Source organism: Onychostruthus taczanowskii, unplaced genomic scaffold, assembly GCF_017590055.1.
Source record: "Onychostruthus taczanowskii isolate IOZ18803 unplaced genomic scaffold, ASM1759005v1 scaffold5, whole genome shotgun sequence".
Classification (NCBI taxonomy): Eukaryota; Metazoa; Chordata; class Aves; order Passeriformes; family Passeridae; genus Onychostruthus; species Onychostruthus taczanowskii.
The window spans coordinates 2638998-2665762 of NW_024502568.1; the positions used below are offsets into that span (position 1 = coordinate 2638998).

General features: G+C 41.6%; 2 protein-coding genes across 2 annotated transcripts; both read left to right on the forward strand.

Moving 5' to 3' along the window:
* The first annotated feature begins 208 nt into the window (after nt 1–208).
* LOC121341765 (lipase member M-like) lies at nt 209–10077 on the forward strand. The gene is made up of 10 exons (XM_041415574.1): nt 209–225; nt 1687–1798; nt 2908–3025; nt 3708–3906; nt 4414–4523; nt 5239–5375; nt 5877–6023; nt 7036–7107; nt 8632–8703; nt 9844–10077. The coding sequence occupies exons 1-10, from the start codon at nt 209–211 to the stop codon at nt 10075–10077; spliced, it is 1218 nt and encodes a 405-aa protein (XP_041271508.1).
* Nucleotides 10078–16617: 6540 nt separating this feature from the next.
* On the forward strand, nt 16618–26198 carry LOC121341714 (lysosomal acid lipase/cholesteryl ester hydrolase-like). Its single transcript, XM_041415491.1, has 9 exons — nt 16618–16749; nt 18069–18183; nt 19230–19428; nt 20039–20148; nt 21648–21784; nt 22372–22512; nt 23636–23707; nt 24619–24687; nt 25617–26198. Exons 1-9 carry the CDS (start codon nt 16618–16620, stop codon nt 25848–25850), a joined length of 1209 nt encoding a protein of 402 aa, XP_041271425.1. The 3' UTR covers nt 25851–26198.
* The last annotated feature ends 567 nt before the right edge of the window (nt 26199–26765 follow it).

Genomic DNA, 26765 nt, shown 5'->3' on the forward strand with positions numbered 1-26765 from the left:
TCACCCCTCTCTGGTGCTGCACCAGGGAAAAGCAGAAGCGATAGTAGAAGGAATGAGCAGAGGGAAAGAAACAGAGGCTAATTGTCAAGTTGCTGCATGATTGGGGGAAAAAACAGTGCATGACCATCCTTTCACTGCCAGCACTGCTTCCAAACAGCCAGGAATTGAGTTTTCATTCTTCTGCAGCCGCAGCTGCTCAGCCAAACACATGACTTTGGGCACAAGGTCAGTAATGCTTTGATTTATTAATGATCCAAAACCAGTGAAGGCTTCATGGGAGCTGCAAAAGATGGTATGAAAGCTGAGCTTGAGGAGTTGCTTTACTATTTGGGAACAAATGCATTTCGTTGTGTTGTTTTGCTTGTAAGTAGGTGAAGTATGGCTATTTCTTTCAAGATTCCTTGTGACTAAAGAGATTCAGGCCTGGCTCACCTAGCCTGAATTTAGGTAACTCTGGGGTAGCTGAAGAGGTATGGGAAGATGGCAAGTGAGAGAATCAGAAAGTGGTTTTAAACCAAAAGAAAGGGTGTTAGCTCAGTAAAACAAAGTTCTCTAAATGTCCCTTTTTCTACAAAAGGAGCTATGCATTTTCAACATACAGATTGTACCAGAATGTAGTGCTAGGAAGTTAGTGTATAAATTGTTGTTCTGTGAGAAGAAAAAAAAAATGCTGTTCCTATCATTTTGGGGGAAAATAGTTTAAAAGACTCCTTGAATAGGAAAACAATAAATGCAATAGATTTTTTTGGCTGAATCAGTCTGAATGAAAGAACAATCACTGCGACTACAGAAGTTTAGGTGTGGCCTCTGGGGGTTATACAGTGTAGAGAAGATGCTAATACAAACACTGCATTTTCTTTGAGCCAAGAGTATGTAGGTCTTCACAGACAGTGGAGCTGCTATGTGTGCCTCTAAGCAGGATAGATACCTCCCTGGGGGTTTTTGTTCCTTTTTTGCTTAACAAAACTGGATCCTGGTCCCTGCACTCAGTTTCTACCTAGCATTACATTTAGCAAAGTGTTCTCTTCCTTAATCCATCCTCATCCTATAGAGTGGATGAATTTTGTCATTAAGCAGATTTGTATAAATTTTCAAATATAAAGAACTGCTTTATTTAGGTTTCTAAGTTTTAAATTAATTATAAATATTTAATTTTTTAATTTGCAATTGTTTTTACTTTTTTCCACTAACTATCCAGCAATTTGCGTATCTCACTTTGAAATCTTCACTGTGACAATAATTGCTTTACTAACGAGTTACCCAGTAACTCTGTGTTTCACAGAGTTAGCCAGAAAGGTTTCCAAATTTACCTACAGATCAAATGCATGGTATGGGAATGCAAGTGACCTACTTCTTAAACAAAAAAAGAAATTAATTTCTTCTCAAACAAATGAGAGAAATTAATTTTTCCAGAAGCTTTGCTCCTTTTCTTGGATTCATTGATACTTTTGCCTTGATCAAGAGCAACACCCTAGCCCAAACCTTGGCAGACAGTCCAGGTTGCTGCCCAACACCTTCAGACAGGTGTTTGAAGTCAGCTTTGTTCCATTTAATTAACAAGTAGGGAGTACCAGACTGGCTTCATTAATTATTAGACAGCACTTTCCTCATCAGAAAAGTACAGAACTGTGTGGATTGAAAGTGCAGAGGAGGACTACTGACAGATTAATATATTGGATTTTGCAGGGAGAAGATATGGCTCTTTGTTGCTGTGACATATTTGTTTCAGGGAGTTGCTTATTCAGAAGAACTGAAAAGAATGAAGAGAGCTGTGGATCCTGAAGCCTTTATGAGTATTGTAAGTTGATGGTTGATGGAGTGCCCTGAGGATGGATGGTATGCATGACTTACAGCAGAGGGGTTTCTAAGTGTTAGAAATAACAGGGGAGGTAAGCTGCCTTAACCTATCCTCTCTAGTTATGTCTACACTACTGCTTTCTCTTCTCTTCTCTTCTGCCTGCATGTGTAACAGCCCATCTTCTCTCTGGAAGAAATTAAAGCAAATAGTAAATCTCCAGTCTTGTTTTCCTTTTAAATATCAGTTACCAGCTTGCTATTGCTGGCAGTGGTTGCCTATCTGAAAGAATGACTACCTGGAATGTCAGCATTTCATCAGCAATGAAGTCTGTAAACAACTAGTGGTGACCAGCAGAAACCAGAAATGGCCAGCTTTTCAGAAAAACGTCTCTTGCCAAGCAGCTTGTGTAGGTCTTTCACTGTTTGTTAAAATCTTGGAGGTTCTGTCCTGCATGGCAAAATACATTGAGTAATTCTCTGAGGACAAGTTATAAAAACCAATACCCTTTTGTAACAAAACAGATGGAACATTACAGGTCAAAAGTAATATTTACTTCAGAGCTTAAGATGGGCTGTGCTAGTTTCCCTTGCAGATGTGCAAATGCCTTTTTTTTTTCCCTCCCATAATGTAGTCAGCTTTTCAGTAGTGCTCACTGCATCTATGCTGTTCACCAAAGCACAGCTGTGAAGCTGTCTGGATTTCTCTGAAGGTAGTTTAAATAAGCTGGCTCCAGGCTGTATCGAAATCAGAAGCATTGCACCCAGACAGCTCCTTGTCTCTGCCACACACCTCATCTCAGCTCATAAAGTCCTGCTATGAGCTTATAGGGATTCTTATATCACCAGAATGCAAGGACTTGTGATGATTGAATGGCAGGAGTGTAATACAGGTTTTGTATGACATATTTTAACTGGGTAATGAGCCCCTAGATATAATATAAAGAAAAAAGGAAATTTGTTGTTGCTTTAGGGTTACATACATTCAGGTGTTTAATGTATGTAAGTTAAATCCCCAGCTGTACCTGATTTCTAACATTTCTTCATTGTGACTATCTTATAGTATATGAAATGGAGTTGTGCAAGCAAATGCATTTGTACCTTCTCTCCTAGAATGAGCTCATTACTTACAAAGGGTATCCCAGTGAGGAGTATGAAGTGATGACAGAAGATGGTTATACCATTACCATTAACAGAATCCCTTATGGTACTCAGAATCAAGGAAACCCAGGTACAGTTATTGAATATGACACAACACCACTCTGGACAGGGCATATTCTCAAAAGAGACAACTTGTATTTCTAAAGCATCCACCAAAGCTTGTATACATGAGTGAAATTTCAGCAGAGTTCTGGCTGCCCTGAACAACCTGAAAGACCTACAGAATTAATATCAAGCACCTATTTATAATAAAAATCCACAGTATTAAGCATATGCTTTCTAGTAAGCGTTGATGAGTAAAACTTAAAAAAAAAAATTAAAACTAAGATAAAGGTTGCCTAATCAACCTGTTTTGCAAAAGCTTTTCCAGCTTCTAGTTTTGTTTTGCTTTTGCTTACACCTGGTTAGTATCAGTGTCTGATTCATATTTTGGGTAAAGTAAATCTCTGAAAACAATCCCACACCGTCATCTCCCTATCAGTGCTGAGAATCTCAAGCTGATGTGTCTGAGCTGTACAAACAATGACCAGAGGGTGCCAAGTTAGCTTGCTGTGCTGTCAGGCAGATCTTTCCATCAATCCTTTCAGAAGCTTAGAAGGTGCCTCTTACAGAAAGAAGGATTTTGTTCTTCTGATTTGTTGATTCAGGAAAAAGTCCCAGTATTGAATATGAGACAATAGTATCTCTGAACAACCAGGAAATTAAAAGATAAAAACAATTATAAACTGTTTTGGTTTTGCTTTATTTTTCAGCTTCAAGACCTGCTGTATTTCTCCAGCATGGATTATTGGGAGATGCTCGTAACTGGGTCACAAACCTGCCCAACAACAGCCTGGGCTTCCTGCTAGCTGATGCTGGATTTGATGTTTGGATGGGAAATAGCAGAGGGAATCGCTGGTCAAGAAAACATCAGAAGTACTCCATTGATCAAGATGAATTCTGGGCTTTCAGGTAGACAGAACCACTGAAGGGGATATCCATTGCCACGCTTACATATTTGTGTCAGATGGCTAAATCAGGGGTTTACATATGCTACATATTAATGAGCATTGTTTACATTTGCTTCTGCTGAGGTGCCCCTGTAAAAGAATGAGAACCGTAATAGTAATGGAGACATCTTTAACTACTGCTTGATCAGGTTCTTCAAACTAGAGGCACAGCAGCAGAACGACTCAGAGGAGCCTGCACAGGCCATCTCCAAGCTGTTCCTCAATCCTGGAGCCAGTTTTGGCAGCTACTTAGAAACATTAGTGTGTGTAATATAATAACCCCAAAACAATCTTGAGTAGTATCTTCCATATCCAGTGCCAGAAAAACAAAGAACTTAGAACAATTGAATTATTCACTAAATCAGTCAGACTGTTTCTTTGCTGACAAGCTATTAATAAAAATGCAAATTCAATTTAAAGTCTGGCTTTTTAATTTATGCATGCCACTCTTTCAATCCCCTGCCTGCAGTTTTGATGAGATGGCGAAGTTTGATCTTCCAGCAGCAATAAATTTCATTTTGGAGAAAACAGGACAGGAGAAGCTGTACTATATTGGTTATTCACAAGGTACTACCATTGGTAAGTTACACACAAGAGAGGAATTCTTCCAGAAAACAGGAGTAAAATGTGATTTAAGATACTGAGTTACTGAATGTACTTAAAGTTTTCATTAACTCTTTGAAGTTGTGAAATACTGTGTTAGAAAAAGCAGTTTTCAACATGTAGGCATTTAAAATTTATTATAAAGATAATGAAGCATAATAGATCAAATACACTGCTACTGGAAATCTATCAGCTAAGAATTATACTGGAAAATGTTGTGTGTGGGCCATGCAAATTGTTTCTATCCAAGATGCAAGGGTGTGCCCAACAGCAGCTGGTCAGTTCACCAAAAAAAACAAAACAGGAAGATGAGAGTACAGAAGGAGAAGTTGGCCAGTTTGGACCGGATGTAGGCATGAAAAAAAAATACAAAATTGGATTGACCAGAAGAAAAATTACTTTTCCTCCTGATAGTATAAGAAATATATGAATGTACATCAGAAATGTATGTTTAGTCAAGTCTGGAAGAAACCTGCAAAATAAAGAAAGAAATTTCTCTGAATAGGGGAAAACTCCTACAAGCTGGTAACTTATGGAAAAGAGGGATTTCATACAAATCTAGGCTGGACCATAGTCTCTGAACAACAAGGTTGCTTATAAATTGAAAGTGCAGAATATGTATTAATACTGAAAACAGTCTATTGTAAAAATATTGGGGTTTGACTCCTCTTTTTTTTTTTTTTTTTTTCAGCTTTCATTGCATTTTCAACAATGCCAGAGCTGGCTCAAAAAATCAAACTCTACTTTGCACTGGCACCTGTCACTGCTATTAAGTATGCTAAAGGCCCAGCAACAAAACTCCTCTACCTTCCTGAGAAAATGCTCAGGGTGTGTGATATCTTGGTTTCCATTGTTTAACCATATACTTGTTTGTTCAGCTCTTAAAACGGATAAATAGAAAGTGTAAGGCCTTGTGAAGTTGACTCATTTGCAAGCGAGCAGGTTTACTTTGTGGTGAGGCCTTCGAGAGTTCAGATAGGGCAATAAGAAAAGCTTTCAGTCCGAGGCAACAGTGCAGCACAAGGACAGGTCACCCAGAGAGATAGAAAGATGCAGATCCTCAAAGGTTTCCAAGATTCCTCCAGGCAAAGCCACTAATATAAAAGCTTAAACTATGAATTGGAGTTAATTTAACATATCTCTTCATTAAAAGTGATGTAACCCCGACTGAGTAATGCCCAAGCAGGCTGATGCAATGGAAAACCAAGTAATTTCTCACTTGTTTGTGGGAACATCTTCTGACAAGTGGAGAAAAGGCGAGTAAGAACCACTGAAATTGATGGAGAAGTGTGTACATTCCCAAATTATCGTTACCGTTGTATTTCACAGAGTATGCTTGGCAACAGAGAATTCCTTCCCCAAACTGAGTGTCTAACAAGGATAATAGCCCCTGTCTGCAGCCACCGAGCTTTTGCCAGGCTTTGTAGAAGTGTCTTCTTCAATCTGGGTGGCTGTAACCTGAAAAACATTGATGTGGTATGTATAACTTTTGTCAGCTCTACTGGGAGTTTAAGCTTGTGCTCCTCAAATTCACCTTCTATGCTGCAGGGTGAATTCTGAATTTCTATCAGTATCGCATTGCAGGGAACAGTCCCCACTACTGGACAGCAATATCTGCTGATTGCCCTCTCTCTAGCAGGGAACCACTGCCTCTCCCCTCAGAAGAGCATCTGGCACCAGTTCTGCAGCTGACAGCTGCTCAGAGCCCCCCAGAGTTCTGCAGTCTGCCTTCTGACAGACCTCACCCAGGGCACCATATCCTGGTCCATACTGTGGCTGCTGGTCTCACCAGAGATATTTCACATGCTGGCACACTGAAAAAGAAGAAATTAAAAGCCTGGTTAAGGTTTTCACTTTGCAACTCAGAAAGGAACACACATACTCCTCCTTGTCTTCATTCTCCAAGCCTTGGGCCTTCAGGATAGAGTATTAGGATGTAGCTGGGCACCTCACACTATATCCAGCTGTAGGTCAGATCACCTGGGAGTCAAAATTTTGCTCCAGCATTTTTCAAAAAATGCCTCAGAAAGTGTTCACTGAGGAAGGATCTCACAGCAGCTTACTAAGAAACCCCTGCAGTACTAGGGTGTGTTTTGTTTCAAATATTTGTGCATTCATTAGGAAATTGCATTTCCCTTTGCTGTTCTGTCCAACAGTGATCCTCTCTCACACAGAATCTGATACAGAATTCTGAAAAACACCACACAGATTGGGGTCTAAATTGCTGCCTTTCTATTCATTCCTTCTCACCTGGAGATTCTTTTAGATTCTTAGTCGTCCTGGAAAAGGCTCTGGTTAGGGATCGCTCTCTCAGTGCTACTCCTTATCTGATATACTGCCACATGTGAAGTAAATCTGAGGGAGTCTCCAATCATATCACTCCAATTTCTGTTGGTTAAATTGATATATGATGCTGCTGTAGCATATCTTTTGATGTACATCTGCATAGAAGGGAAGCAAAGAATGCCCACTGAGTTTTCTCTTTCAGAATCGAATCAACGTGTATATTGCCCAAACCTCTGCTGGAACTTCTGTGCAGAACATAGTCCACTGGAGTCAGGTATGAGCAATCCCCTGAAAGATAAGATAGGTACTCACCTTGAGCTGAGTAGAGAGGTAAGAGATAATCAGCTGTGAAGCCATTGCCAACTTCTTGGAAACATATGCAACTTGTGAATTGCAACTGAAACCTCAGTTCAGAACACTATTTTTCATTGCTCCTTCTTTTGCCAGCCCTGTGTGATACAGATACATTTGAAGCCAACAATGAAGAGCTTCATTTGAGTAAAAATATGTAGGCTGGAAGCTGTGTGTGCAGGTGTACACATCGCTCTCCTTATTGTGTATCCGGTACCTTTTATAAATGATGTCCACAGTTCGTAGGGAGTTTATCTTAAATTAGTTGTGTTTCCAACGTGGTGCCAAGAAATGAGCAAGATTTAGGCTGCCACATAAATTGTCACATTTACTATTAAAACCCTTGCAGTTTCTTCTCTCTCTTTCAGAGCTGTCAGTGTCTGGACAACAGTAGTACCATAAATAATAAATACTTTATTTAGTAGACTGTTTCTATCCCTCACCTACAAAGTACTGCCATAGTACCTCTTCAGTAGCAGTGCTGATGGGAGCTGCCTTTCTGTCTTTGCGCTCCCACTCTGAGGATCCAAAGAGCTCCCTTGGAGGAGCCTCTGCCACAAGGCAGGTTTGCTGGCAGCACCACAGGCTCTGGAGCGGCTCTGGAAGAAGCTGCGAGCACACAAAACTTGCAGGAGTGTTTGTGCCCTTTCCAGCAAAGCGAACACACAGATATGTCTGAGTGACATCTGCTCAGGCACTTACTCAAAATAAAAATATAATTTTTGCTGTGAGATTGCATTAGATAGTAGGCTTGAATAAATTGCTTTTGTGACCATGACCTAGACCTCTTTCTGTAAGAAAAAGAGTTACAAAAGCAGAGTGGGGGGAGTATTGCAAATTGACTCAGATGTAATTCAGCATCTAACCACAGACTACAAGCATAAACATGCAGAAGTAATACTCCTAAGTCTTTGTAGTCCTCACTGCTATTACAACTAAAGGAACTAACAGAATTTCAATACTAAGATTCTGATGAAGGTGTCTCTCAGAGTAGGAGCAAGCCATGCTGTAGGTAAAGCCAAGAAGGGGAAGAACTAAAAATAGTAATTTCTGTACTCAAAAAGAGTGGGAAGAGAAAATATAAGATGGAGCCACTAGCAGAGCTGAGTGTTGGCAACATGACTGTAAGAATAGGACAAGGCAGTAGCACTGAGATGAACTTGCTGACAGCAGTCGTTAACAGCAGTTTTACAGACTTGAACAAATTGCCTGCAAGGACATCCTTGGCTCTGTCTGCAGAAGATGTGAATTTCTTTCATTATGACAGAAACATCTGACTCTTTTCACTTTTTGACACTCCTAATTAATTTACTATTGGCTCTTTCATAGCTCTTAGAAGAACTTCTGTTGGGGCTTTAGATTGGAGTCAGAGGCTCAACAGGGAAGGAACACACAAAGTTCCCAAATGATGGCATTACAACTTCCCTTCTCTTGTTCATCCTCTTAGGAGGCCCGCTCGGGCAAGTTCCAAGCTTATGACTGGGGCAGTTCAAAGAAGAACATGGAAAAATACCAACAGGTATGTCTTGGTGAAGCAACCTTGGACAGCACAGAAACACACAGGAAGAGAGCAAGAACCTAGTAGGAGACACATTTTCAGAACATAAGTAAATGAAAATATTATTGTTTTTCAGTTTGGAAGTCAATAGAGAGAGCATGCAAGCACTAGTGGCAATAATACATTTAATACATTTTAAAAGGAAGAGACAGAGAGGAAGAGAAAAACTTTCCAATTAAATGATCAATACGAATAAGAGAAAGTAAGGGCAGAAAAAATGGAAAATCTTTTTGAAAAAGAAGAGTACACAGAAAATAACAAAAACATCTTGCCTACTAGTGTAACTGAAACAGATGACAACATTAGGAACAAGAAAACTGGAAAGCTAACAGCCACCCCTAGATTCTGGCAGCCAGAGACAAAAGGACTTTGTCCTCAAGCAGATCCTGAGGAACACCTTTTCCATTCAACAATCTAATCCCATCCTTGACCCTCCTCACTTTTAGGCCTCCACAGCAGCCTGTCATTACAAGTTACATGTTTTAATGATGAATTTCATGAAACGCAGCTTCCTTTGGTTTGCTTTGAATTTGCTTGCTCCTGGAAAGTCACAGGATGCCTTCTAGGTTTTGTGTTTGGGATAATTACTTACAGTGCTCTTTCTTCATACCATTTGTGGTTGTATAAACCTGTCTCTTGCCCTTGCTCTGGCATCTCTTTTCCAAACACAGAGTCCTAAGCTGCTTTCCCTCTCCTCCTACAGAAGCCATTCTATGATCCTTTTCATCCTTGTCACATGTAGTGTTTTCTCTCTAGCCCATGACTCCTGGGACTGAACAGTGCCTCAAAAGGACCATGATGGGGGGCTTTATCCAGAGGCATCCTGACATCTCTGTCTAGTTTCAGGTTCCTGCCCTAAGATTCCCACTTGAGAAGGCAAAGACCCAACAATAACTCTTTGTCAGCTCAGGAGGTGTTTTACTTTTGGCTGTGCTATCAGTTGAGTAATCCCTGTGAGCACAGATAGAAAAGGCAAACAAGGGGACTTCCTTCCTCTTTGATTTAGACACCTCTACTTTGAGCCATGACAGAAGAAATCCACAAATGAATGTTTAAAGTTGCTGTGCTCTCCTGGACATTCATTCCTGTACTGTTTTCCAGACTACTCCTCCCCTCTACAACATAGAAGAGATGACTGTACCAACCGCAGTATGGACTGGGGGACAAGACCTGCTCGCAGATCCCAAGGATGCTGCCATTTTATTGTCTAAAATCAAGAAGCTTAGCTATCACAAGAAGATTCCTGAATGGGCACACCTGGATTTCATCTGGGGATTGGATGCACCTTTACAAGTGTACAATGAAATTATTGACCTGATGCAGAAATATCCTTAACCCACAACCAGAAGCCTTACCTGACTCGTTCAACAACACTTAGATTCACTGGGTACCAAAACCCGCTTCTGTTGCATCTGGAGTCAGGGAAAGGGTTCCTCCTGCACACCACATGTCACTACAATGCCTTTTGCATCCTGATAGTGCACTTCATGTTTTCTGGCAACCTTGTGGATCTGTAATACTTTTTCAATTGATACATCTTCTATTCTGCAATAACTATACTTTGCTAACAGAAGACAGGGTTTGCTTCCAGCCTACTCTCTTCTCTAGACTGTAACTGTAATGAAAGTGCTTCCTTTCTCTGGATACATTCTGTGATTTCTAGATATTTTCCATCCTTCAGATTATTGCTCAGTTTATTGGGCTGGCAGTTATTTAAAGGCATAGTGTAATCAAAATGTTATTCTAACAGTTGTGGTATTGTATAATTTTATTATTAAGCAGGATTATTAAACAAAAAAGTGAGTTCATACAAAAAACAAACAAACAAAAAAAAAAACAACAAAAAAAAACCCAACAAACAAAAAATTAAGAAGTGTCCTGAAAAGAAGATTGTTTGTCTTTCTTTGAAACAGGAATGCTCCCCAGTTTTCATGAGGAAGAGCAAGGGACGCAGGGTAGACAAACACAAAACAGTAGCCAGTAGCCAGTATCATGGTTCAAGCATGCACCTGGAAGCTGGGAAATTTGGCTTCAAGACCCACCGTGAAAATGAGAAATCCTTGCTGGTTCAATCTTAATTGTTTTGGCAATGGCAGCACTTCCATGGGACCATTTATTTACAAGTTACACCAGCAGAAACCTCACACTTCCTGCTGTTTATGAAAATGAGAAATCCTTGCTTAAGGACTTAAGAATCCTTAAGTTCAATCTTAATTGTTTTGACAACGGCAGCACTTCCGTGGGACCATTTATTTCCAAGTTACACCAGCAGAAACCTCACACTTCCTGCTGTTTCACATGTAAGCTACTGGCTGTGAGAGAGCTGAGATGATCTAATCTTTGTCAAGGCTCTGAGCAGCCTCTTCAGAGTTTAAACACTAAAATGAGAAGTACCTAAACATTGTTAGAAAGAATTCATCTTCATCCCATGTAAATTTAGAGCACTTTGACCACTCCTGGAAAGAGCTCCTTTCAAGACAATGCTAAAGAATTATTCATCCTATTAATTTCCTGAGGTAATTATGACTCTACCAATTTTGTTTCAAATAGGTAGTTACTGCACAAAACCACTCAGTTGAAGGGTAACCTCTGTGGTTATTAGGTTACAGCATTATAGGTCACCATTCCTCCCAAACAAAGTTCCATTAGCTCCACGGTGAAAAGAAGCACAGTGCATTTAGGGGTTTCCTTTCAACCTGACATCCTCATTCTCCTTTTCAATGAAAAGTTAATGTGGGACAAGTCTGGGATGCTGGCCAGCACAGTGCACTGGGACTGTTCACTGGTGACACTGTGAGACCAAAGGACCAATGTCACGCTCTGAGTAATGGTTCATTAGCCAAACAAATTAACCGTGGCTGTTACCACTTCTGCACCTTTCCTTTCCAAGAGAAACAGCAGGCCTTTCTCATCTCCTGAGCCCACTGCTGAGGGCTGTCCTGTTTCCTTCTGTTTCACAAAAGTAACTAGATTTTGATCCAAACAAAAGAGTGCCCATCCAGAAAAGGACATTCCTTCCATCAGGTACAAATTCCTGGAGACAAATACCCTTCAGAAAGTTAATATTTCAACTAACTCACTGCTTGTAGGGAAAATGTATGAGGACATGATAACTGTTTTATAAGTTTTCCATCCTTTCCATGCTAAATGCAACAGCATCATCCCTGAGAGTAGGCAGAGCATTCCATAAAGTCACCTAGAAAGGAGTTTGCAGTTGTACAGCTATCTTGCAATCTGGGACACCACAGAGGAGTCAGGGAGTTGAATTTTCTGGAAAATCAGGAAAAGCGGGAGCAAACAGCATTAGACACATCATGGGGACTCTTGATCCCACCTTGGGACATGAGGAGGGATGAGACATCATGTTGCAGAAGTCCTTCTGAGTGATCAGTTTATGGTTTGATGGCAGTTATTGTCACTTACAGATATCAGAGAAGTCAAGCTACAGTCTTTTTCACTGAGAAATTATGAAACTACTTTTCCCACTATCCCAAACAATGTTCTTTACTTTGTATGTAAAGCAGGACTGTTACTGTGCCATCACTGACATCCTGTTGTTTCACTCCCTTCTTTCCCCAGTAGTTGAAGGCATCACACTGTGCAATGATGTTCCCAAGAACACATCCCTCTCATCTGCTGTTCTTCTAAATGCTCATCAGTCCATGATGAAACTCATGCTCTCCTGAAGACACTTGTGAGTTAATTTGCTTAACAGGTTGTTGAGCCAATTGTTAAGCCTCCTCCTCATGCAGGAGGATTCTATTTAGTTTATAGCCCAGCTGCCCAAGGACAGGGAACAAGTCCTTCTTCCCATGGTCAAGGAGCCAGTCTCAGTGAGGACTGAGCCCTCAGGCTGACTGCAGCTAATTCAGCCGTTAAGCAAAGATCTCCAGATACCGTGTTTTCAGAGGTGATGAAAATGGCTCAGGACAAACAAAAGCCCTTGTTTGTTCCCTCACTGAAAAATGTTACACGTGTTCAAGCCTTCTTTGGCACTGGACTGTGATTAATTAGGTGGGTTTCATTAGTTGTACTGCTCACTGGAAAACAGATTTAAGTCAGCCTGCACTGTTAAAGTTAACATAAACCAAATGAAAAGCAATAGCAGAGACAGTGTTCTTGAGATACTATGTTGATAAAAGCTGAATACTTCTTCCTTTTCATCTTAAAAAGATTACATTTGAAGCAGCCCCTCAGCTGGGCAACAGGACAGATCAAGGTCTGCCACAGCCCCAGTGAACTGCAACACCCAGATCCCAGCTAAACCTTCTAACCACTGATTTATAGGTAGTCTCTCCACTCTCCTGCTCCATGGTACATTTTGGGGTGGTGAATTAAACCAGATCATCTTTTTCATCACAAAGATTTCCCCACTTCTGAAATACTGCCAAATCAGCACTTAAACACGCTCTGCAATACGTGCTGCCAGCTCATGACACTCACAGCTGCTTCCCTGAAGTGCTCATTTTGTTTTGACTTCCTTTTATCGGCGCAGGTTCCTGCCAGTGAATCAGTCTGCCTGTGGAGACGGACCAGTGACCGTGGCAGAAGACAGAAGCAAGGCAGTCAGAGCAGAGGTAAGTTACTTGTACATACATGCTCATGGTCTCTTTCTCTGTCTCCTATCTCCATAAAGATGTGCTGCCTTGCTTTTGTGCTTTTGGTTGTAAAAGTAAGCAGTGTTTTTCTTCTCTCATCTGTAAGTCTACTGCTATGCACTAACTTGCTTCTCTGCTTAAACTAGAAGACAAACAAATTTGACCTGCACAACAGGGAGAAAAAGAGAAACTATTTAATTTTTTCCTACTTGTTTTCTTCCCTCTGAGAACAAGGGAATGAATGTGCAAGTATTGCAACAATGTATAATCTGGACCTCCTGTTCCTTCCACATAATGCAGGTGTAGGTTTTCTCAGTGAGTAAGGCAGCAAATTCTCATGCATGTTTAGTCACAGTTGCTCTTCTGGTTGGTGTGCCTATGCCTTACAGGTTCTATGAAGTAAACTTTACACTGCTTAAGGCACAAGGATAAAAGGACAATTTTCAGATTGGCTTGCATCTTAGCTTCACTAAATCTTAAAAGTACCTAGAGGAACTTTCAAGGGCATTTCTCTCTCTGATTTTTTTTCCATCTGAACATATTCTTTTATGATAGTTTGCCATGCTCAGTAGTTACTTATGGCTTCATTTCACTAGATGAAAACAGCTGTTCACATCTCCTGTCTTTATTCTTAGAGTTTAAGGGAGCAGTGGCCTGCCAAGGTTGATGCTACTTGGCCCGCTTTATCTGAGTAAAAGGTGAATACCTGAGAGTCCACAAGCCATGCCAGCTAAGGCAGGTGATCACAGAGTGCATTGAGGAAAATTTGCCTTAAGAAGAGGAATAATTAAGCCTCTGCATTACCTCAGATAATTTTGGTAGTGATGTGAAAACAAGCCAAGATATTAGCAGAACTTTTTCTTGCCAAATTGAGATTCCCAGTGCAGGGAGAGGGAGGCATGTTTTGCTCCTACTAGAAGAGAGTAAAACAGCAGAAAGCAAAACAAAGTGTTGCACTGCCTGAGTATATAGTTGTGAGGCTTCCTGTTTTGACAAAAAAAAATTAAGAAGTGTTTGATATACAAAGGGAATTTAATGAAGTGTGTTTTTATGCCAAATTTAAAGTTATGGGTGTTTCCAAATGCTGCCTCATTTCAACTGTTTGATGACTCACAAAGTTTGACTTCTTTAAATTTGTTTCGTCAAATTTAAGGGCCAAATTGAAGATCACTAAAAATCAAAACATATATTACTTCTTTATCTTTCTCTCATCCTGCAAATTCTGTTCTTCTTCCCCATTACTTGATGGGGAATACTTCCTTTTTTTATATTGATCCTGATATTGGACATTCCTGAGTACAAATAAACTTCCCAGAGCACCATATCTCATCATAACAGATGTCTTATGAGAGAAGCAGGCTCAAGAAACATGTGGCTACATAAGAACCTCTGTTCATCATTAAAAATTGCATTTTCCATGTCTAATCCCTGGTTCCCAAAAGACTTGTCTCCTGAGCCTGCTTAACTTCCTAACAAAAACTGTAAGACGGGAAGGTCTCCTATGAAATTCACTCCCAAACCATGTATGCTATGGCTACTGCAAAGCTGCATGGACTCTGAAATGCTGACAATCTCACTCTTTCTGGCTGCTGCTGAACATAACACCAGCTGCAGATTTTGCCTGCCTTCCCCCCAGCAAGGCTGAACCCTCTGGAGTTCCCTGTCCTTCCCTGACGAGCACTCCTCAGGAGCTGCTGCAACCCCCATCACTGCACAGGCTTGTATCTCAGTGCTGGACTTGGCAGATATTTTACAATTACATCAAAATTCCCTTAAAGGATGGACAGGATGGTGAACACAAACACATCATAGTCTTAGAAACGTGTCCTCTTCTTCTGAGGAAGCCCAGCCAGCAAGATCAGTGGTGTCCCCAGCCACTCCTGGTGAGGCATTCTTACAAGATGCTGTGATGAGCTGAAGCCTTACATTGCATTAAGTCCCATGGATTCTATTATTGAATATTTAGGCTTCCTGCCTGATCTTTATGGTCTATATGCATGCAGATGACTACTACTCTTCTCTTCACAAGCATCATTCTCTCCTCACACATTAAAGCACAATGTAAAACAAAAATTTGATGTATGATGCAGGATCTGGCTTCTCCTGAATATATAAGTGCAGTACTGAGCTTCCTGGACCAATCTTTTTTGTGCAAAAAAAGTCTGGGAATCTCAGAGAGAGCAGTGTTCCTGCACTCATTTGATCTGGATTCTAGAAAATAAAGACTAAAACCTGGAAGCATATCTATTTTACATGGAGGTGGCATAAACTGGTACTAGGTCGACTGCACTCTGCAATTTCTATTCAGAAATGCTAATCTGGAACCATCCATCATGCCAGGAAAGGGCAAGGTCTCAGTTCCCCATGACCAATACAAGATTTGCACTACAGACAACCATTTCTAAGAGGTAATGGATACAGGCCCTTGGCAGCACAAAGGCAGTCTCAGGATCTATTGCTCTCTCCTCACAGCTGCTTGCCTGGTGGCCAAAAGGTAAGGCTGACTAGGAACTGACTCATTGGGATTTTGGGAAGCCACACATGGTCACATTGTTTGCTCCACATTCTCAGAGGAACTGATTTCAAGCAGAACTTGATTATGTTCTGGGGCACATCACCCTATGAGGAAAGCACAAACTGGCACTGAACGTGCAAGCATGTTGCCCAACATCCATTAAATCTCCTCACAGAGTGCCTGAATTATTCCTGGCCCCTCATGGTCCTCAGTATCTGGTCCCTCCCCCCAGCACACCACTGACAGATGCAAGAATAGCATTCAGTTCCAGAGGAAGAGAGGGCAAGCTTAAAGAGAGCCCATCCTGAACCTCTTTCACCTCATTCCTGAGGCGACAGGAAACAAACAGTGCTCTCTTCTCCCTTCAGCTCTCCTGCTGGCAGAAGTGTGGAGACAGATAAAGGTAGACAAGCTGGGTGATGGTCATCTCAGGTGCTCATGCTTCTTTGTCAAGCTTCTGCTAGGCTCGTGCCAAGAGCTGGCCCTGTCTGCCAACCCCAGTTCCCTGGTGATCTGCAGAGTGCTCAGGCATATTCATGCATGGTATCCCCAGGTGCTTTCTGCTCCTGTTCTGCAACCCTACCTGTTAAACAGGGTGAGTTTAAGACAGCCTATCCCCACACAGGCTCTTACTCAGGCAGCCCCTGGGGAGCAGCTCTTAGGCAACCTTCAGGAGACTCTCCTCTTGGGTCCTCCTGTGGAATTCCACACCACTCTCTTCCTAATGAACAAAGAGCACGTGCTCTTCCACACAGCCCCAAGATGTGGTGCCTCCTCGTGCTGCTCTGCTCCCAAGGAATTGCCTTTTCAGCAGGATTCACAGCAGCCTCCACTGCAGGTGTTGGCACAAGCCGCTGCAAGAAGAGTCGCAACCCGGAATGTTTCATGAACGTTGTAAGTTTGGCCACCTGCTTTCCTTTTCTAAAGCTTCTCTTCCTGTTGCATTACTAATACTCCTTGTCAGGAAAGCTAAGAAGAGCCCCCTCTGCATCTCCTGTTTTCCCAGCCTGCTGTTTCCAAAGCCACTGCCTTAGGGTCACTCCCACCATGAGTGCTGGCTCTGAACGTGCCGGGGACAGATGTGCGTCTTGCTCATTGCATGAGGACAGACACACAGCACTGCAGTGGGGACTGCTGGCTGCTACCTTTGCTTCCATGGCTAGGCTACTCCCCAGAACCTCCTGAGGGGCACTGGAGATCCACACTTTGTAATTTTGGTCCCTTTCTCTTCCACACCCAGTGGCCAGACTCAGCCCTGGGCTGTGGATGGAGCACTGACTACTGCTCCAGTCCATACTAAACTGAACAACAGACTTTGCTGCCTGCATTTAGGGTGAAACCCAGCAGACATATGATAAATGTGGAACAGTGTCATGGCTCAGGATACCTGTTTGCAGTCAGCTTTCTCAACACATGTTGGTATTTCAGGCTACTGCAGAACAGGAGGAATGCAAACCTGGCAAGAGAACAAGGAACCTTCCAGCACTAGCCTGGAAGAAACCTTAATTTTCTATCCAAACAGTCTGGGCTGCCACAGAGAAAAATTCCTCTGTAGTGAAGGCAAAGGCTGGCTTTCTAATCTCAAGTGAAGCAAAATGCTACCCTTCCATAACAAACTGTTTGCTCAAAACAGTAGTAAGGGAGGCTGAACCCCTTCTTCAGATTCTCACTGCAATGCAAATTAATCAAAGATGCCTTGCCCTGAGTCACGAAGATTTCCTCAGAGTACATGCAAAGTTAGGTGTAGGTGGTCCCATTAGTTCCTTTGACAAGATCTCCACCCTTGTTTGCTTTGCCTGCTTGACTTGCCTAACCACAGTTTTCCAATAAGGGATTCATTATGGACCATCCCCACAGCTATTGGCATTGTCTTATACAGATACAGCTGCATATTTAATCCATAGAAAGGTACAGTATGTCTAAGCTTTGCATAACATGACAAACTACTTCTCAGAAGGGAGTTGGTCACTCAGCACAGTTCTGCTTTGTCCCATAACGGGGCTAAATACCAGACAACCACCATCTAAACAGGTCTGAAGAGGACTTTGCCTCATCTTTTTACAAGGCCTGTAATGCTTATTCTCAGCCATGGTCTCTGTGGCTGGGGCCTTGCACTACCATCTGAGCACACTCCACATCTGCACGCTCATCTTGGTCAGGCTCTAGAACAGGACAGCTGGCACATTAACAAATTCTCCTCTGGCTTTCTGCAGAGTGAAATTATCAGATATCATGGATTCCCCAGTGAGGAATATGAAGTTACAACAGAAGATGGATACATTCTTGCTGTTTACAGAATTCCTGCTGGGAGGAATGACCGAAATACAGGTGTGACAGTTACAGGACATAAGGAAGGTCTGAGAGGACTCTTACACAGATTCCCATCTTTCTCCTTTTCATGTGCAATGGCATGTTCCATACCTTTCCATCTCCACGAGTGCACCTAGTCAGAAGTGTGACTCGAATCCTGAATCCATCTGAAGTCCATACATTCAGTCTCTGCCCTTATTTCAGACTTTGCTAATAATTTTGTTACATCCAAGGGTTGGGGGTTTTTTTCCCCTCAAATGGTCTGGCAGGTAGACTGGTAAACAGGATTTGGGGAGGTTTCACCTTAACAACCTAAATCATATACATGTAAAATAGTAGCCTGACAACAAAGCCTCTGAGGTTAGGCATATGCATAACTCCCAGGCTTCTGAAGGACGGAGATATTCTTCAGGAAGGAGGAAAGAAATCAGGTTGTCAGTGAAAAAGCAAATGTATTTCATCAGTTTCATGGCATTTTCTGAACTGAATAAAAATTTCTAGCTGGAATTTGAGGTACTCTGGGTACTGTTACCTTGATTATTAGTCCTTCTTAGTATTACAGAATGATTTACTTGAATGCCTTCCCCCAACTGCATCTCCTTTGGAGATAATTTGGACCAGCCTGACTCTCAAAATAAGGCTAGCCAAGTTAGATCAGGGGCCTCTCAGCCCTGCTCAGTGGTTACTGAAGCATGGATTTCCTTCTTTGGATTAATTTTTCTTTCTCTTCCACACACTCTTGAGCCTTCAGCAGTTTTCACCTTTGGGCAGATGGTTTCAGCATAGGGGCTGTAATCTGACTTTCCAGTGCAAGAGGAGGTAGGACAAGCATCCTCAGTAAATTCATTATTTGCCAGACCTGTCATAAAATGGTTATGAAATGTCATTAAATGGTTCCTGCTTGCACAGGAAAAAATCCTTCATGTTTCTCAAACCAATGTGTATGTATAGTTTTCCTGGGAGCTTCTAGAAGATGGAAACCTCTCACAAACTGAACTCTGTGCTCCAATATTAAATACACATTAATTGCTGTTCCAATAAAAGTATTTTTAAATCTTTTTCAGGGCAAAGGCCTGCAGTGTTCCTGCAACATGCTTTTCTAGGAGATGCTACTCACTGGATTTCCAACCTGCCCAACAACAGCTTGGGCTTCATCCTTGCAGATGCTGGCTATGATGTCTGGTTGGGAAACAGCAGAGGGAACACCTGGTCTTTAAAACACAAGACCCTTAAGCCCTGCCAGAAGGAGTTCTGGCAGTTCAGGTACTCAGCAGAGAGAGAAAGACTCAACATAGAAACTCCAAGGGGACTAGATAGCCTCAGCCTGATGGCTTTTACCTAAACCAGCATCAGATCAGGATCTACACCAACCCAGGAGAGTAAAGAACCAAAGATGGATGCTCACTACTACCCAGAGTTGGGAGAATTGGCTGGGGAAGAGATTTCAGACTGGGAAATGAAACAGTATGCTAAGAAAATGGGAGACTGTACTGTGGCAGGGAGAGCAAGAACCTCATCTGGAACATGCTGAGCAGCCTTGTCTAGAAATCTGATCTCTCACAGCTGAATTCAGCCAAGAGGGAAATGTGTTTTGTAGCCCATGCAGGTGAAAGCACTGATTGAATTCAGTTCCCCAAGGACTGTAGCTGTCAGGTGAAGCTGGCACTTCATCCACACAGAGCCCAAGGCATCAGGCAGCCAGGCTGCACAGCTGCTCCCCTCTGCCACTTCCCAGCTCAAGCCAGCATGCAGACACAGTGTGCAACCTCCTCCTTCAATGGGTCCTGCTTGCTGCAATGAACAAAAGGGACAGTCAGTAACTCACACTGGGATAGTCACATTGTCCGCCAGCTTTTTGTGTTTCTCCCCACAGCTTCAATGAAATGGGTAAATATGATATTCCAGCAGAGCTGAACTTCATCATGAATAAAACTGGACAGAAGGATGTTTACTATATTGGTCACTCTGAAGGGTCAACTGCAGGTAATGTCAGGAGAATTACTGACAACCATTTGTGTGCCTGTTTGATCAGTAGGTGACTCTCCCCACTAATTCTGTTGTTTTTCTTGTTTGTAGAGAGTTAGAAAAACAGAGATTTTTCTGTGTTGAGATTTGGAAAATATGCAAAACTTTTCTAAAATCAGCTTTGATTACCCTTAAGAAGCAAATAAACTTAATAGAATATGCAGTGATAGTTCAACTTTTTAAATAATTACAGACATGATAACAGTAATTTACTGGGTACTTCTTGAACTGCTAGAAGGTATTTTTCTCAGTAACAGGAATTTACATGTTTGTTTTGATTAGAATTAAGACAATTTTGTATTAAACAATTAGAATCATAGAATATCTTGAGCTGGAAGGGGACATAGGATCACTGAAGTCCAACTCCTGGCCCTGCCCATACCAGCCCCAACATTCACACCATGTCCCTAAGAACATTGTTCAAACACTTCTTGAAGTCTGGCAGATTTGGTGCTGTGACCACTGCCCTGGGGACCCTGTTCTTGTGAACAAGATGGTAAAACTAAAAAGATAAAACAGCCCATATAATACATAATTTACATGAATACATTTATTTAAATTAAATTGCTTGAAGGCAAGGAAAAATAACCTTAACATTACTAAGTCATGGCTTAGTTTCAATCTTACAATTTAAGTTGTAGTTAATGACTGGCAATAACTGGCCACATTGCTCTTTAAAAACATAGTGTCAGATAACAAATATTGGTAAAGTAGAAATACCTAATAGTTTATTTTCTTTTAGGTCCAGCCTTTGTCTTTACTCATTTCATGGCCTCTAAATGAAGTTAACTTTCTTTTTTCTTTAGTTGAAAGTTCTTGATGGTTATGGTTTATGTGTAAGATCCATGAACGGACATTGATTAGAAAGGAACCACTGCCAGTAATTAGTGTAAATAACCCAGAAAAAAGAGAAGGAAGCAAGGAAAAAATCATATATTCTGACCTTTTCTCTTTTTTGCCTCACACAAGAGTATTTAAGGACCCTCACAGCAAAACAAACCAGGCATCTAGGCTTTCTTCATCTGCCTGTGATGCAAGCAATCAGTTGAAAATATTCAAAGCTCCCAATATTCAGCAAATTATTCTATAGTTTCATGAAAGCATAAACATGTATAGCTCTTTAGAGACTCTAATTTGAAAAACTCTTTTTTAATGAGAGTTTCATGAACTTTAGAGGGAATTTATGGTCTCTTCAAAACCTCACTGACGTGTTGCCGAGAAAAATGGTTCTGATAAAGACAATGCCCCGACATGCTTTAAACCTTAAAATGAACTTTGCCTCCCAAATAAAATTAGTTTCAGGATTTTGCTTCAACGCTTTCCTTGAGTAAAGCACGAACAACAGACAATGGGTGCAAATCTACTATGATGTCTTGTTTGCTATCTGCTGTTCATGTATTTAATTTGTCCGTGGAGGATTTCTTCACTAACTCAGGCTGTCTCTTCTGTATTTGCAGGCTTCATAGCATTTTATACATACCCTGAGCTGGCGAAACGGGTGAAAGTGTTCTTTGCTCTGGGCCCAGTAACTGTATGCCCACATGCTACAAGCCCTCTGGTTAAGATAACAAATCTTCCTGAACCACTGCTCAGGGTATGTCATTTTTTCCTTCTAAGGGGTCCAATGCCTGACTAATCTTCAGAGGGTTCCCTCAGCCTGAAGTCGAGTGTTCCCAAACAAGTGACATGCTGACACCGAGCTTGGGATGAATTGAGTGTTCTCTAAAAAACTGTTCCCAAACCCTGTGAAAATAGTAAGGATGTAGAGCTTGTAGCAGCAGCTCCCAATGAAGTAGGAGACTTGTGAAATTCTGTCCTGTTTTAGGATTCCTGCAGTTTAACTAAAATTTTGCTAGCCTCATGCAGGAGGAGTTAAACCAGAACTGCAATAACAGATATGACAATCTGTAGGATTTTAAAAATGAGTGGGCATTAGTGTCAGCACACTAGAAATAGAAGGATAGCTTGCTTGAGGATTGCTGATAGTAACATGAAGGAGGAAGAATAAATGATGTGCTGTGGGGAAGAAGGTGTTTTAAGGGGTACTGTGAGGGTAAGCTGTTCCAGCACTCATTGAATACTGCATTATGAAGGCTAGGCAACAATTATTAGCAACAATTTTCTGCATACAATTCTTCTGTAACAAAAAAAAACAGGCGTTGCACTTTTCCTTTCCCTCAGTTAGTACTTGGCTGCAAAGGAGCTGCCCACCAGATTGAGTTTCTGAAAGGACCTGTGACACAGTTCTGTACAAGCCTGGATAAGTTTTGTGCCCATGTGCTCTGTTACATAGCTGGAGGCAGTGTGAAAAATATCAACGCAGTAAGTATATGCAAGAACACCTACTCAGAGCAAAACTGAAGGGATTTTAGCAGCTGCACCTGTGCACTATACCCTTGTCTAGTTACTGTCATGCAGGGAAATGTCCATAACCCACAATGTAGCTCCCAGCAGACCGAGGGATCGCCAGGACGAGGTGCACTGTCAGCAGTGGCAACATGGCTAGTGATGGGTGGGACCAAGAGCTAGGCACATTCCAGTGGCAGAGAGAAAGAACTGAGTTCAAAGTGGAGCTATATCGCACATGTCAGGATGTGCCCCCATTTTGGCGCTAAGCTAACCAGATTTTTGACACACACAATTGTTCTTTGAAAAGAGACAACGAGTGATGGAGTCAGACTTCTTGCCAATGCAGTTGACAGTTTTGTTCTCTAGCATATAGACACCAGGGTCCTCTCAACACTGAAATAGCTAAAAGAGAGGAGAAAAACCTCTTCTTCTTCCCAGTTTTCAGACTATTTGCACCAACGACTTGGTCCCAAAGAACTACTGTAAGGGGCATTTTCCTGGTTTTGGTGACCTTAGAACTGGGCCCAACAGCTCAATCCACAAGGTGTAGAGCTACAGAAAGCCCTTCCACTGTGCTGAGGACTGCAGTACAGCTACAGTGGGATTCATAAACACTTGTGCTTTGGTCAGAGGGGACAGGAGCCAATTGGAAATCCCTCTGCTTGCCAATACATAGATGCTGTGGTGCCAATCCCCTCTACAGCAGCCAAAGTATGCAGAAGCTGGCCTGTATAGTGCTTATTACTGCAGTGTCTGTAACAACTGGGCCCATTTTTTTCATCTATAATCCTTTTTAAAAGCACATATGGGAAAGCAGTTAGACTCAAAGGTTCGATGCAAAATCAATTGCAGTTTTTGAATCGCAGAGCTAAACCATGAAGGATATTTCCTGTCTTGCTTAAGTCACTAACATGGTCCTCAGAGCAAGATAACATGGCTGAAGAAGAATCCAGGGAGATGGAACTGGGACATCTCCCTAACAGAACTATAAAAAATGTTTTGTAAGCTGACTTTAATAGAAATTCACTTTCTTAACAGTTTTATTCTGTCACAGCACTGGATCTCTGTCTTTATAAAATTTCTGCTTTCTCTCCAGAGTCGAGTAGATATGTACGTAGGACATTCCCCAGCTGGAACATCGGTACACAACATTTTTCATTGGCGACAGGTATAATTGTACACTGACATGTAAACCATCTCTTACTACTGCTTTTTATGCAACTGACAGCCTACAGGGAAATCCAGAGGCTCAGGATTTGGGAAACTGACCATCATACCCTCTCACCTACTGCCATGAGCACCTGCACATTTAATATGTTCTAGAATACAGATGTGCTCCTGAAGACAAAGATTCCCAACAGTCAGTCCCACAGGATATGAGTAGCCAGGAAAGGGACACAAGCCATGAACAGCTAGAGACTTTATGGTTTATTTTACCAACCTCTAACGAAATCAAATAGATGTAAAGCAAACACAGATACAGGAAGATAGAAGAGCAAAGACAATGCACCAGGCAGATTTTTAGTGCATACCCAGCTACTTAAATCCTGGAAGCAAAGGTTTTCTAAACTGATGGACACTGGCTTTCTCTCACCCTTTATTACCACTCACAAGTGAAATTACTTGTCGTGTTTGTGCAAAAAATTAAATTACCAAAACAAACAAATAACTTCAGGTATTCACTCACCAGTCCTGCAAGGCATATTATACAAGACTTGAAATAGCCCTGACATGTTATAGACATTCAGGTTCTCTTTCCATGTGACAACTGGACCCAACTCTGCATGACAAACAGTGACTCCAACTTTAGTTATCTAAGGTAGTAAAACAAAATTTTAAGTAACAAAACATACTGAGGGTGGAAGATAAAGATCTGGACAGAAAGTTAGCAAGAAAAAAGGCAAGAATGCCACTTACCCTGTGATCTATGCTCAGCACCCTGGAAGCCTGCAACCAGAGGAAGGTGTGGGAATAACATAGTCCACTACCTGCACCTTCTTGACTTAACTCACAGGCAGGAATATGCTTCCTACACTCCTTCATCTCTCAGACCTTTTATTTTGTCTGTTCTTTTAACAGCTAGCACATACAGACCGGTTTCAAGCTTATGACTATGGCTCTAAGGAAAACATGAAGAAATACAACCAGGTAAGGCAAAATGGACTCCCTCAGAACTGACCCTTTAGTCTTGGTAAAACTAGTAATAGAAAAATTCAGATTTTAGCACCTGTGAGTATTAACAAGGGGGAGAGTGGTCTCAGATAATGTTTCAGCTGAATCACACACAAGTGTAAAAGTCTATTCACAAACAAGGCAGAGACAGACCCTTACAGAGAATTAACAGAAGTTCATTTTGTCTCCCCTACTGGTGCTGGAATGGGCTCAATGACATGTCAACTTACATGTCATTCCAAAAATGAGTACAGAGCTCTTCACTTGCTCAAAAGCCCTCAAAGCCTGCCTTTCATTTAAGAGAGGAAACAGATCTCACAGTGGACTGGCAACCACTTCGCTTTTAACCAGCACATTTGACTTGCAGTGTCCTGTGCTGTACCAAACTGCTGTTTTTCACAGACAGAAAGGCTGCAGAGCTACAGCCACTTCTATCTCACACACTCAGAAATTTTCTAGGGTGAAATCATAAATGACCAAATTGTTTCCTTTCCCCTTCAGTTCGAAGCATGAAAACTAAGACTAAAAGTTGCCCTCTCTGCACCCCAAAAAAACTTATAGATCGCCTCACCCTGAAAACACACAGGAAAAATCTCCACAGCCCCTGACTGATGAATACTGATACTGTTCTTTCCATACCCACACCTCTGAAGAGCACAAGCCAGGACCACACTGCAGGACAACCCTTAGCCGTGCTTTATAGGAAGGGGGAATAGAAGGGGGTCATTCCATAGACAGGGAATGGAGTTAGGGCAATGAGCAATAAGAGGGTGGCCTTCATCCTTATGGCTTTACTGTAGGCAGTGCAGAAGCAAAAGACAAAGAGAGGTGCTTGCACAGAAACCTTGCTCTAAACACAGCTCTGATGCAGCAGCATTCACTCAGGTCTCCTCCCTGTCTTACAGACTGCTCCTCCTGAGTACAAGATAGAGGAGATAAAGACCCCAACTGCTGTGTGGAGTGGTGGACAGGACACTTTTGCAGATCCAAGAGACATGGCAAGGCTACTTCCTCGGATTACTAATCTCATTTACCATGAGAATTTTCCTGCGTGGGGACATCTTGATTTCATCTGGGGCCTTGATGCAACTGAGAAAATGTATGTGAAAATCATTGAATTATTAAGAAAATATTTTTGAAACCATGAGCGGAGTTTTGATTGTAAAAACCTCCAAAATTTCTATTTGGCAATAAGGGTGGTATCTGGGGAAGAGGTAAACACACAGGCACACATAATGGATACTTCTATAGGTATTTATTTGTTCCTATTTATTTCTTGCTTTCCTCATGACTTGAGTTTTTCCATGGTGTTACTGTGACTGCTGTCTTCCTGTGAAGTGTGAGGTATATAAGAATGAAAGCTGAAAACATGAATATATTTGAGTTCATACTGCAGGGATCACTGAATTTCAAAAGTTTTTGTTTCTACAGGACTAATTTTCCTAAGGCTAAATTCTGTTGTTTTCAGATAGATCTTATTTACCCAGTTGAGGCATCCTCATTCCCAATTTTTGTCTTCCTATGGAGACCCAAAAGTGTGATTTGATTCTCTGTTGAAATGAACAATTTTGTTTAAATTAAATTATTGATCTTCTTGACAGAGAACCTGTCTTTTGTGTTTTTCCTCCTGAAATCACCCCTTAATGTCAACACAACCAAGAGATCTTCAAGCACAAGAAGCTGAGCAAATAATAGATGACTAAAAAATAACAAGAAATCCAACCTCAAAAAAATTTATTGAACTGTTTCTCTTCCCCCATGCCTACAAATCACACAAATGTTTGTTCACACACCCTAAGCCCCTCACAGTTTCAAAGACCACAGATGGCAGCTGTGGAATAAGGAGACATAGACCCATCCAGCAAGGTGCACTCCAAGCTATACAGCTTCCACCCTATGAATTATCCTTCACGCTGGCAATGAAGCTGTTGCCAGCACTCTCAGCTGTCAGCATTCACTTTTACACAGCTCTGTGTCTGGGCCATTCTTCATTCAAGCAGTTCCTAAAACATAGCAAAGCAGTTGGATGTTTTCCCCTTAGAGCCATCAGCCCT

What these genes read in the sequence shown, in the direction of transcription:
- LOC121341765 (XM_041415574.1), top strand. An exon ending in TCAGAATCAAGGAAACCCAG is followed by an intron (nt 3,026 to 3,707) that starts GTACAGTTATTG and finishes TTTATTTTTCAG; the next exon opens with CTTCAAGACCTGCTGTATTT. An exon ending in GATGAATTCTGGGCTTTCAG is followed by an intron (nt 3,907 to 4,413) that starts GTAGACAGAACC and finishes CCCTGCCTGCAG; the next exon opens with TTTTGATGAGATGGCGAAGT.
- LOC121341714 (XM_041415491.1), top strand. Translation starts at nt 16,618, where the DNA reads ATGTGGTGCCTCCTCGTGCTGCTCTGCTCCCAAGGAATTGCCTTTTCA. An exon ending in ACATTTTTCATTGGCGACAG is followed by an intron (nt 23,708 to 24,618) that starts GTATAATTGTAC and finishes TTCTTTTAACAG; the next exon opens with CTAGCACATACAGACCGGTT. An exon ending in ACATGAAGAAATACAACCAG is followed by an intron (nt 24,688 to 25,616) that starts GTAAGGCAAAAT and finishes CCTGTCTTACAG; the next exon opens with ACTGCTCCTCCTGAGTACAA.